A 12,690-nucleotide genomic window follows, 5' to 3' on the forward strand; every position below is an offset into this window, starting at 1 on the left:
ATTGTTTACCTAAAACAACAGATTATCCAAAAGACAAACTCCTATTGTTCGCTGGAGAAGGTCAGGGGTTTTGCAAGTGATAGGGAGAAGGACATGTTGCCTGGCAGTTTTCTCAGAAAGAGAGAGAGAGACAGAAGGGAGTCTTTGACTGTGTGTGACACAGAAAGCTGTAACAAGCTAGAAGCTTGTTGGAAGTGAAACAGAGGCTCCAGAGTGGCAATGGCTGGAAATGGTATCTGTCTGACGTTTCTCTTGGAATAAGTGGAACAGAAAGGAACTCTGTGGTAGCCTGAAAGAAAGAGGTTATCATCTGGAGAATCCTGATGGGGCAAGTTTCATCAGCAAGACATTGAGGTGACTAATGGTGGTACCTCAGTTGTGGTAATTCTGGAACAATACATCTCTCTCTGCAAACCTACAAAGAACCTTCCTGAGCAGTAACCATTTACCTTTCGAGCACCAAAGGCTGATGAACTTTACACATGTTAAATTCTGTGCACAGTATAAGAATTGCCTGGAACCAGTGAACTTGAAAGAATGAGAAGTGAGATTGAACTGTGAACCAAAGAACTTTTCTTAAATTTACACACACATTACATATACATAAGCTTAGAATTAGAAGGGGGTTAAGTTAGGTTAGATAATAGTGATAAGTTGATTCTGTTTTCACATTTAAAGATAATTAAAAACAACTTTTGTTTAAGTAACCATTTGTCATGATGAATGTCTATTGCTGCTGGGTTTTGGGGTCTTTTGGGCTCATAACAGATACTATAAGCCCCTTTCACACCACCAATTCCATGTGGGTTAACCTGCTAATTTAGCAAGTCCATTCCCGTTAATTGCGCAGTGTGCAACAACCCAACTGGTCAGGGCAAGTTAAATTCAATCAGGCTCTGATAGTTGGTGGGGGCAACTGTCAGAGCCCGGCTGAGTTAACTCATTAATAGCCTTCTGGTGATGTGAAAGCACAATCTGCTCTCACATTGTCACTGCTGGAGTTGGGGACCCCCCCCCCCCTTAAAATTCTAAGTAATTCCACAGTGTGAAATGATCCAACCAGGCAAGGCGAGTTAAATCCAACCAGGCTCTGATACTTGGTGGGAGTAACTGTCAGAGCCCAGCTGAGTTAACTCATTAATTGCCTTCTGGTGGTGTGAAAGCACAATCTGCTCTCGCATTGTCACTGCTGGAGGTGGGACGACCCTTAAAATGTGGGGTTGCCGATTTACCAATAGATCATGGTGCAGTGGGAAAAGCTCCAGAGGTGCAGTATACCCAGTAATACCCAGTGTACAGTATACCCAGTATGAAAGGCTCCAGAGGTGCAGTATACCCAGTAATACCCAGTGTGCAATATACCCAGTATACCCAGTGGGAAAGGCTCCAGAGGTGCAGTATACCCAGTAATACCCAGTGTGCAGTATACCCAGTGGGAAAGGCTCCAGAGGTGCAGTATCCAGTAAGTTTTCCGACTTCCTAGGAGGGTTGGTAGTGGGAAAGGGGCTATAGAATAGACCACCTTGCATTTGGAGTTAAATTATGAGCTTACAAATGAGCTTAATAATATTAGCAACTTCTTTGCAAAAGGGATTTAATCACAACCAATGGTGATCAATTTGCTTATCAACATTATATGCAACCATTGTCAATTTGATTGACAGTCCATAGCCAAAAATGAGAATCAATAAAACAAACTTGGAATGCTTTTTTGTCCAAAACCATACATCAATTTATTGTTGTAGGAGATGATACTAAGGAATGCACATACATATCTTCACCAAAATTCTAACTTAACATTTACAAAAAGAACCATGAACCTTGAAATATTTTTTCATAAAATAGTTTAATATTATGGTATTTCACATTTTCAGATAAAATTCTTTTCCAAGATCACATTGAGGACATAGATATCGGGAAAGAACTTCATAAAATTTCAGCCCTTATGTCAGGTGTTTGTAGCCCTTCACGATAAGTTCCTTCTTCATACAATTTAATTGGCCTACAAACCTAGATTGATTTTGAATTTATTAGCTACTATACAAATGTAAAAAGAAGACTTGTTTTGACCAATGCAATAAATGTTGCAAGTTTTAAAAGCAGTACCCACTTCAAAAAAAAGGGCATTTAAATATTTCCTTTTGCATTGTTATGTGACTCAATGGAATGAAAATTTTCAATGATATTTGTTCTTAATTCACAATTCACAGATTCTTCATTGATTGTTACTTTATTCCCTCCAATTGGTTTCAAAGAGCCACCAGCTCCAAATTCTCTAAAACTTTGTTTTTTATTTTTCTTCATGACACCTTTTAATTTTCTGCTGTTGGAATTCATCCCACTGTTTGTGTCACTTGTCCCTAAACCATTAGACACATCATCTCCTGAATGATCCGGCAATTTGGCTAAAAGCTCAGACATTGCTTGTTCTTGTGGTTGACCAGTAATTCTCAAGGAAAGTTGCTTGCTTGTTTTATCAGTTACTTCTTCTAATTTCTGAAATTTATCGCCAATTTTCAACTCAGAGTTTGCATGACCAGACTGGAATTTTGTGCTGTTAAGGCCATCTGATTGATTTGCAAGTTGAATGGGCAGATTTGTGGAACCATTGGGGATTATTTCAGATTCAGAATGTTTCAAAAGAGCCTGATCTGCAGCATGAGGCTAAAGGGGAAAAAAATACATCTCTGAATAGTAGAAAATAATAAAGCAATTTGTTCCAAGTTACCTTTTTCTTTCTCCATTTTAAAAAATACAAACTCAATAGAATCTAAGTAATTACTATAGAAATTCATATCTTAATTTAAATAATCTAATAAAAATGCAATTCATATCAAAACTCTGTAACAGTGAAAACTTAAAATGTTAATAAAAGTTCATGCTTTAGAAACGTAAACTTCATTCACCTGTATGGCTTGTGGTGCCTCTGAGTGTATTTTATCTTTTGTTTTATCATTTCCAACCGAAGATAAGAGTGGAGGCCGTCCCATAGAACTAAAATCTGATTGGTCTATTCCAGCAATTGTGGCCAACTGTCCAAGACTGCAAAACATTGCTTAAAGTACAAAACAATACAACACTATACAAATCACTTTCTCTGTCGCTAGATTGTACCACTTTGACCTGTGCTTTCTTCATCAAGATGATTTTATTATTAAAGATAGATTTTATTATTAAAGTTCACCTTTAGATAAACAGGAATTTACTAATTTGTCATTGGATGGAGCAGAAGACAGGACCATGAAAAGTGTCTTCCACAAAACTCAAAAACTTGATTCTCTAAGTTGTGTCACAAATTTCTCAGTGGGATTAATGAAAGAAATAAGCATGGTATTTCTTAGAACTGAGGAAAGTGAATTAATTGAAGAACACGGCCCACATATTGTGAGATTGGTCTTTATAGTCAGTGTTACTGGTCTTCAGTTCTTACTGCAGTTGGAAGCAAGGCACCTTGTGTGGTTGATGCTATCTTCTGGAAACATTTAAAAGTTGATGTGGTTCTCATCTCAGGTAACAGAAATGTTACAGACACATCAAAAAGTCATCATTAATCACTGATGAAATTACATGGTAGTTTGAAAATTCCCTGCTACATCCAAGCATTGGAAACACATGATCATTTGTGGACAAAAAATATTCTCAATGCCAAGCTTCCAGTTTATAACTGCAGTTAACACTCAAATTAAGCAAATTAAACAGTGCAAAAAATTGTTTCTAAAAAATCTAAATATTATATACAGGTATTCTACATCACAGCTTGTCAGCATTCATTTCAAGAGAACTAGAATATAAAAATAAAGACATAATCCTGAGGCTTCACCATGCATTGGTCAGACCACATTTGGAGTATTGCGAGCAGTTATGGGCCCCATATTGAAGTAAGGATGACCTGACGACAGAGAGGGTCCAGAGGAGGTATGCGAGAATGTTCCCAGGGATCAGAGGCTCAAGATATGAAGAACATTTAATGGCTCTGGGCTTGTACTTGGTGGAATTTAGAAGGAGGAAGGGGACTCGTCTCAAAAAATTCTGAATATTAGTGGACGTGAGGCAGACATTTCCAGTGGTGGAAAAGTGCAGGGCCAGAGGGAACAGCTTCAGAATAAAAGGACATCCCATTAAAACAGAGATGAGAAGAGGTTTCATCAGAAGGCTGTGAAACTGTGTAATTTGTTTCCACAGACAACTGTGGAGGTAAAGTCATTCATTAGATCTAAAACAAAGGTTGATAGCTTTTTGATTAGTCAGGTCATCAAAGGATTGAAAGGAAAAATACATGAGCCATGATTTGAATGGTGCAGCAGACTCGATGGGCTGAATAGCCTAATTCTGTTCCTACTCATATGATGACATTCTAAACATGTAGATCAAGATGTTAGTCACATCCCAGGTGCATTCTGTTGCTGGACTCCTCAAAAAATCTATCAAGGTTAGACTGATATAGGATCTGTAAGCATGGTCATGGGTTAAAGAATCAAACATAAGGCAGTTTCACTGAAGTTTCTTTTTAAAAGTTTATTTGACTACAACTTTCAAAGTGATATCATTTGTGAGAAAAAAAGGAACAAAAATTGCTTGCTGTGAAATTTTTTTTAAAATGTTACTGGCAAATCATCGGGGGTAATGGATATTTGGTCTTCATCAATTAATCTACTTGGTTATGTGATATAAGCAGAGGTAACCAGAATTGCCAGCAATTAATTATAGTGTGAAAATATTTTCCCATAATAAGCATTGCCATATTGTGGCACTGACACTACATATTTACAAAAGTGAACACATTTTATGAAGGAAAATTGAATACAAGAAATATATCACAACTTACCCAGCATCTTTTAAGAGGTCTAAAAAAGCATGAAATTTCTGGAAAGAAGCTTCAATGCTTTCGAGCACACCTTCATCCTCAAGAATGGTCCCTGTTATTGATTGTGTATGAAGAGTATCATAGAGTGATGCATTGATGTTCCGAAGCCGAGTATTTTCAATCTCAAGCTACAAGATGAGCAATGAACAAGTAATTACATATATTGTTTTGAAGAAATCATAATTTTTATGGTTAATTCTATAAATCATTTCCAACATTTAGTTATTTTATTATTCATGTTTGAAATCACCATGTTTAACTCTCCTTGAAAATTTGAAATCATTATCGAGTATAATGATCGCCATGTCTCCATTGTAGTAAAACCATAAGCCAGATGGGATTGATCACGTGGCATTTTAAAATTACATTCCACTGAAAATCAATACATTTTCTTGGCAACAAAGCGGCACAGCCTCACAACACCTGCAAGCTGGTTTCAATCCTGACTTCTAGTATAGTTTTTATATGGAGTTTTCACCCCTGTGACATAATGAATTTACTCAGGTTTCCTCTCATATTCCAAGGACAAATGGTCTTGTAGTTTAATTAGACAATGTTAAAGAATCTGTGGTAAATTGATGGGAATGGGGATGGGTAAAATAAATTATAAGTAGTGGAATATGGGTTTACTCTGAGAGCTGACACAGACCTGACAGCTGAACTGGATAGCTTCTACAGAAAGAGATCATAAAAAATCTGAATTCTTGATACATGCCTCTGCTAGACCTCAAGATGGGAGACAGAATGAACCAAGAATCACAGTGCAGAAATTGCGTCAGATACTAGCAGCAATTTATTATAATGTTCTTCACTTACAAACTAATTACCAATGCATAAAGAAAACAATTTAAAATTCCAATCTTTAACATAGGAACATAGGAAGTAGGAACAGGAGTAGGCCAAAAATGGCCCATCGAGCCTGCTCCGCCATTCAATACGATCATGGCTGATCTAATTTATGACCTCACTCCACCTACCTGCCTTCTCCCCATATCCCCTAATTTCTCTACTAACTGCAATGATTAATCCCTAATTAACTGCAAACAAATCTGCCAGTCAGGAAAAAAAAGTTCAATTTCTCATTACCTCCCTTAATCGAGTGTCAGCCTTTGTTCGTGCTCTCATTTCTTCCTCCAGTCTCAAATGACATTTATTCAACTCCACCTGAAACAAAAAGTTGTAATTGATTCTTGAATGCTCTGTTTAATGATTAAGGCCAAGAAATTCAATGAACAATTGTACAGGTCTTGAAGACATGAACTGATGATGATAAATGAAATACTCAATAGTTTTCCATAAAACGGTGAATGAAGAAATAATGCTACCTCACAACAGATAAGGGTGCATCTATTCCAATACATACAATTTGATACATCATTTACAGGCCATCTAATCAAGAATCAACTCAGTTATTTTCTCAGCCTTTTCTGCCTCAATATATGGTATGGGAGGTACTTGGACATCAATGACCACAATTATGAAAATGATTCCTCACGCACTTTTCAGAATCAAAATTCAGAATTTACTTTTCCAGAATCAGGATCAATTATATATTGGTTACTTCCCTGTCCAACAATCCATCAAAAAAAAATTTCTGAATCGCCTTTAGCTTAACCAAAGACATCATCCTCCTCTTGACAGAAAATCAAAACTCTGCAACCGCTCAGCTGCTTCTCAGTCTGCAATTATTCTTCATACCTTTTGTTACCTTCAAGTTTATGGTGTTCTGGCAACTGACTTAAATTACAACTCACCCAAGAAAATTTTCAAATATCGCAAATTACAAAGTTTTGCATGTCATTTGCTCTCCTTAATTATTTTAACTAATAACCACTGGGGTTCCAAAGAACACAAAGTACAAACAAAGATTTGAATTTAGTCTGTAAATGAAGACTGCTAATAAGCTCATTTTAATATACAACAAATAATTGGCTGATGTCTTGAAAACTGCAGTCTGTTGACTCTGAAGTCATGTCAAGACATGATTTCATTCTTTCAAGACAAATATGAGAAAGGATAAATTGATAATTCAATTGTACAAAAACATTTTGATTTTTCATTTGGTCCTCCAGATGTGATTCTAAATGCAGACATGAAGATGATTTTGCTCTGTCCGCAATAGCTATCCCAAGTTCCCAACTCCCCTTCCCATTCCCTCAATGACATATTTAAGTGAGGCCCAAAACAAGCAGAGCAGCAACACTTCATCTTCCACCTTGGCAGTCTACAGCTCACTGGCATGAACAATGAATTTTCCAGTTTTAGATAACATGTCCTCTCTCTCTTGTGGACTACTTCCTTTCTTCCCCTTTGCCCTTAGGTTCCCTCCTTCTCCATCCACTTTTATCCATTTTCTCACCATCTCCAAACATTTTCCTTCCTCTCCCTCTTTGGTTCCTTCCAGTTCCACACTTATTTCCCCCAAAGAATACTTCTTACCACCCCGCCCCCCCCCACATCCCCTTTAGTTCCATAAGGTTTTGCATTAGACTTTCCCTTCTTATCAGATTCTAGCAATGGCAGCCTTTATCCCTACCTGTCTCCCACACCTAGCCTGACCATTCTTCCTCCACCTCACCCTTTGCTTTTCTCTATCCCTTTCCACCTCTCTCTCCACTTCCATTAGCCGTCCTTCAACTCTCCCTGGTCCACCAATCCCTCATTGGTTCCAGTACTACACTTCCCACCCAGTCCTCTTTATACTAGCTCTTGCTCCTCCACAATCTCAGTGCTGATAAAGGATTCCAGCTCAAAACATTGACAATTATTTTTTATCCTTACTGATGTTGCTCGACTTGCTGAGTTCCTCCAATTGATTGTGTGCTGCTCCAGATTCCAGAAGCTGAAAGATCCTAATTAAGTCTATTTAATTCTCCAGTCATACAGTTAGTGTAATACTATTACAGCACCAGTCCTCCAGGTTCGAAGTGTGCTGTTTGTAAGGTGTTTGAATGTTCTCCCTGTGTCTGCATGTGTTTCCGCCAGGTGTTCTGGTTTCCTGCCACCCTTCCAAACATGGGTTGTAGGTTAATTGGGGTATTTGGGTGACAGAGGCTTGTGGGATGGAAAGGGCGGTTATAGTGCAGTATGTTCTAAGGGTGGCATGGTTAGCATAGCAGATAATGCAGTATTACAATGCCAGTGTTGAATCTTGAGTTGTCTGTAAGGAGTTTATACTTTGTTCCTTTGTCTGCATAGGTTTTCTCCAGGTGCCCCTGTTTCCTCCCACCCATCAAAATGAATGGGGTTGCAGATTTAATTGGGGTATTTTGGCAGCACGGGCTCATGGGCCGCAAGCGCCTGTTGCCATGTTGAATATATCAATTTTTTAAAAAGTAAAATTTATATCACTTAAAAAAAATGCTTTTACTTCATTGTTGCAATAAATGGCAGACAACAGCATTAAACAAAATATTCACAGACATCACAAAACACCAGAGATTACTAAAGCAAAAACTTTAAGGCCATAGTGTTAACATTTAAACCACAAGTGGTTTTATAGGCATTAACATATCAGCACAGCTCAGCTTTAATGCACAGCAAATTCCTTACACATTTCTAGTGTAAAAAATATTCTATAATCCACCTCAAAAACAATATAATGTAGTTCTAATATTGAATAAAAACACAGCTAATGGAAGGGGATAGATTTGCCTTCATGAATAAATAATTAATTTCTTGCCAAAACCTTTAAACATTTATATTGCTCCATTGAGACTGTTTCAGATGAGTCTCCCACAACAGTCATTTGCAACAGTTGCTTCGGAGGACAGGTAGTTTCTTCAGTATCTGAAGATGATGCACTCTCCAATGTTACTTTCACTGGATTGCCAGTCTGCACTTGAAAGAAATGAAAATTAAATTATTGACTCAAAAAATAAGTAATTAATAACAAAATAATGCCATAATTGTTTTGTTCTTACACAAAAGAACACAAGAACTGCTGTTAACAAGGATGGCCAAATTTTGATATTCTATTTAAAAAAGCAATTTTATACATCTAGACTGATTACACATTGAATACTTATATGTCACTCTTTCTAATGTTTCAAATGATTTGTTTTCTTTTTCTTGGTTGGGTAAAGAAAACTGCTGAGCAAACATGTTATCATCCCATTTTAGGGTACATTACAGTTAACAATGATTTGAGAGATTAGCATATAGTTGAGTTTTGTGGACCAATTTTTCAAGTCAAAATTTTTTTGGGGGGTTGGAGTTGACTATTAGATGGATACTACTTTTGACCGCAGTAAGTACCTGCATCATTCAAGGCATCAGGAGTTTGGATGGCTGGGACTGGGCAGGAACTCAGACTGGCAGATGGCTGAGGTGGGGATCTGTGGTTGGGGCGTCGGTAGCCTGGATGGGGAGTTGGTCGGGGTGTTGGGAGCTCCAGTAGACGGGAATCCAGGACAAGGATGTTCGAGTAGGTGGGCAGGTGGTTAGAGCCAAAAATAAAGGAGGGGGTCGACTTTTTACACAGTTCATATGGAAATCACGTGACTTTTGGGCCACCCATTTCAATTATCAATCCATTCCCTTGCTGACAAATCTGTCAATGCTCCCATGCACTGCCAGATTGAGACCACCTCAATTGGAGAAACAACAATTCATCTTCTGACTGGGGACCTTCCAAACAGATGGCATTAATATCAACTTCTCTGGCTTTCGTTTAAACCCTCCCCCAATTCACTTCTTCCCCCAGCTCTGTCTTTCTCCCTTTTCCCTGTCTCCTTTCCCAGAGACAATCAATTCTCACCTCTCTCCCTTATCATATCCAATTAAAACCTTTTGTTGGCCAGCCCTGTCTGCATTCTGAGATTTCCTGTTTTCTTTTGTTCATTTTGCTTATTCTTTGCTTATTCGTTGAAGAAGGGCTCAGTTCCAAAATGTTGGCAATGCTGTATATCTTTGTCTCCTATGGACAGTGAAAGACCGGCTGAGTTTCTCCAGTAATTTGGTGAGTTTTTACTACAATCACAGTGTCTGTGGACTTCCATGCTTCTCTAAGACTTAGCACGTAAAGGAAGGCTTAATATTTGAAAGTAATTTGATAAAAAGAAATTAAAATAAATATTTAGGACCAACAGTGCAAAGGAAAATCAAAACAAAAAGAAAGCCATTGTTATGATTCTATCAAAACGTTATCCAACATCCAGTCTTGGAAGAGTTGCAATTTTGCTCCACCTTAACATGAGAAAGTCTGGTGTTTTCATCACTCTTCATCAATAACCACCTAATACCTCGCCTCTCCATTCCTTTCCCTGATGGCTGTCAAGAAAAGATTATTTTGTACAATTCATCCACAAGCTGAATTTCTTGAATGCACTTCCCTTTTGATTATGGGGATCACATGTGTCTATTCTAATAAATAATTACTTCAGAACAGTTGCCTCAAAGGTATTCCCTCATGCTACTATAATTTTCAGAATGAACTATTCGCATATTGGTTTGCATCTTCTCTCATTCATTACATCAAATTTCTGTTGCCATAAAATATCACATATCAGGATCCATTCCCTCCTCATCCCTATCCCTGTAATTAAAGGTACACTAGTTTGACTTTTTTTTCCATTTCAATATGATTTATATCTGTTCATACACGTAATTTTCTTTCAACATATTACTCAAATCCACCCTAAAACCTCCTACTGTTACACTTGAATCTCTTTTGCATTAACTCTTACCACAACCAACCTTCAGCCGTTTCAACACTACATTTATTTTGTGCCTTCCAGTAAAGATTCTCAGGATGTCAATCAACTTAAAAGCACTGCATATTCAAGATGATGTCAAAATCAGTACTATCTTGGAGAATACCATTTGCATGACCCAAAAATATTTTGCACAAAGATAAAAGCATTAATAATGAGAATAAATACTCCGCAGGGGCATTGTGTATGAAAGTTAAAACATTGCTGAAGTTAATTGTTGATTTTGATCATCTTAATTTAAAATACTTACAACAACAATAGGCAAAGTACTGTACTTTATAAAATACACAATCAGTATTCAGGAACTTACTGCTGTACCATTACCTGAATCATTTTATTTTGGAGTGACACGTCCCGATGAATAGCCCTATTAAAAATAAGGCAACTATTTATAAATCATGTAAACAGATCGATAAACAAACATATCCACGACCAACCAAATTTTGCTTTTAGTAATACGCAGTTCTCCATAAAAGATATCACAATTTCATTCATGCAGCAATCCCTCATGCACAAAACACTTCAGGAACCAGTTAAACTACAAATAATCTCTCCAATAGACCTGAAAGAGCTACAATAACAATTCCTGATCCACCCATGATGCAATATCTATCAAATTCTCAGATTGGATAAACTAAGAATGAGTCAGGAATATAATTTATTTTTCTTTTTAAATATCTTTATTGAGTTTAATTAAAAAACATATACACATCCAGTACATGGGGTGAAATATAAAAGATAGATAATTTGTACTTCTCAAATGATACCTTGAGCCTACATAGTATAAATTGTGAGCACTCTTCTCAATCAAACCCATTTTCAAAACATTTCAAAAGAAAAACAGAAAAAATGAACCTCTCCCTCTATTAATCAAACCCCTCCCTCTAAACAAGGTTAACTTGCATAATTAACATACATAGGAAATGAAAGACAACATTCAGAAACCAGACCAAGGAATATAATTTCTAAGCTTCGATTTGTGGAAACAAGGTAAACTAGGTGTACAGAAATAGGCTAATGGACTCCTTCATTATTCAATATAATCATGTGTCTTTATACCCACTATCTCACCATACTCACAGTAATTTTTGCATCTGGATATCAATAGAGCACTAATATGAGCCCATGAACATTGCAGAAACATCTAATTTGATGATTTTTAAAGAATATCAATGGTGGGAAAAAAAGAAAACAACAGTCACAAGAACAAAAGTTCTGAAAATCACACCACCTGAATCGATTTGCACGTGCTGCAGTACGCCAGGGCACATATCCCTCTGTACCTGGTTGCATTGGTTCCGGAATAAAATCTGAAGAAACAGCCTTCTTAACATTCTCTGCAAACTTCCTTGCACCTTGAACAGAAAATTGACTTTTACTTTTCATCCAACTGTTGAACTGCAGACCACAAGAGAATGTAAACAGTTTAATCAATTCATAACACTGTGATCACCAGAAATATTTTTCTGAGATAAAATGAGGACATCATGTTCAGATATAGCATCAAAGCTCTGGTGGAATTGTTTCTGCATTCCGCCATATCCCTAAAGGGACAATTTTATTTATTCAATGAAAGATTTAATCTGTATAGTATTAAATGCAATGTAACCTTAGAACCATTTATTTGAACTACCTTTGTTCTTGGTACAAGTATTGAACCACTATTTAAACTGTACATTAATTATTACAACTGATTTCATGAATTGTGGCTTTAAGGATCTTATTATTGGAGCATGAGATGCCCCAAATCTTCTGTGAGGTGAAATAATCTGCAAGCATTGATGAAGCAACAAATGAAGGATTCCAGATGACCGTGATGGTCTTTTAACAGCTTAGAATCATACAAATTGAAGACACATCAGTTATTTGGCCCACTGAGTCTGTCAATCAAAGACAAGTTCAGGATCCTAAATTACAATGGGGAAGGGGGGGAGAAAGGAGCGCACACAGAAAAGAGAGCGCACACAGAAAAGAGAAACGCAAGAATTGCTGAAGCTGGAATCTATGAGCATTCAATGAGAAGCTGGCAATCAATGTTTTGCATCAGGACCCTTTTTCAAGTCTAGAATAGGAAGGGGACAAAGCAAAGCACTGGTAAGGGGCCAAGGTAAT

At 37.2% G+C, this 12,690-nt stretch overlaps 1 protein-coding gene across 6 annotated transcripts in view; it reads right to left on the reverse strand.

Moving 5' to 3' along the window:
- Nucleotides 1-1,827: 1,827 nt before the first annotated feature.
- cep78 (centrosomal protein 78) overlaps nucleotides 1,828-12,690 on the reverse strand; it is a 111,300-nt gene continuing 100,437 nt past the window's right edge. For all 6 annotated transcript variants that reach the window (XM_069930436.1, XM_069930429.1, XM_069930440.1 and 3 more), the window contains 7 exons: nucleotides 11,810-11,933; nucleotides 10,903-10,945; nucleotides 8,553-8,699; nucleotides 5,951-6,028; nucleotides 4,826-4,992; nucleotides 2,907-3,042; nucleotides 1,828-2,664 (listed from right to left, as the gene is read on the reverse strand). In XM_069930436.1, coding sequence (XP_069786537.1) covers nucleotides 2,128-2,664; nucleotides 2,907-3,042; nucleotides 4,826-4,992; nucleotides 5,951-6,028; nucleotides 8,553-8,699; nucleotides 10,903-10,945; nucleotides 11,810-11,933 — 1,232 coding nt within the window. In that variant the 3' untranslated portion in view covers nucleotides 1,828-2,127. The remainder of the gene's footprint in view (nucleotides 2,665-2,906; nucleotides 3,043-4,825; nucleotides 4,993-5,950; nucleotides 6,029-8,552; nucleotides 8,700-10,902; nucleotides 10,946-11,809; nucleotides 11,934-12,690) is intronic.

Source organism: Narcine bancroftii, chromosome 1, assembly GCF_036971445.1.
Source record: "Narcine bancroftii isolate sNarBan1 chromosome 1, sNarBan1.hap1, whole genome shotgun sequence".
NCBI lineage: Eukaryota > Metazoa > Chordata > Chondrichthyes > Torpediniformes > Narcinidae > Narcine > Narcine bancroftii.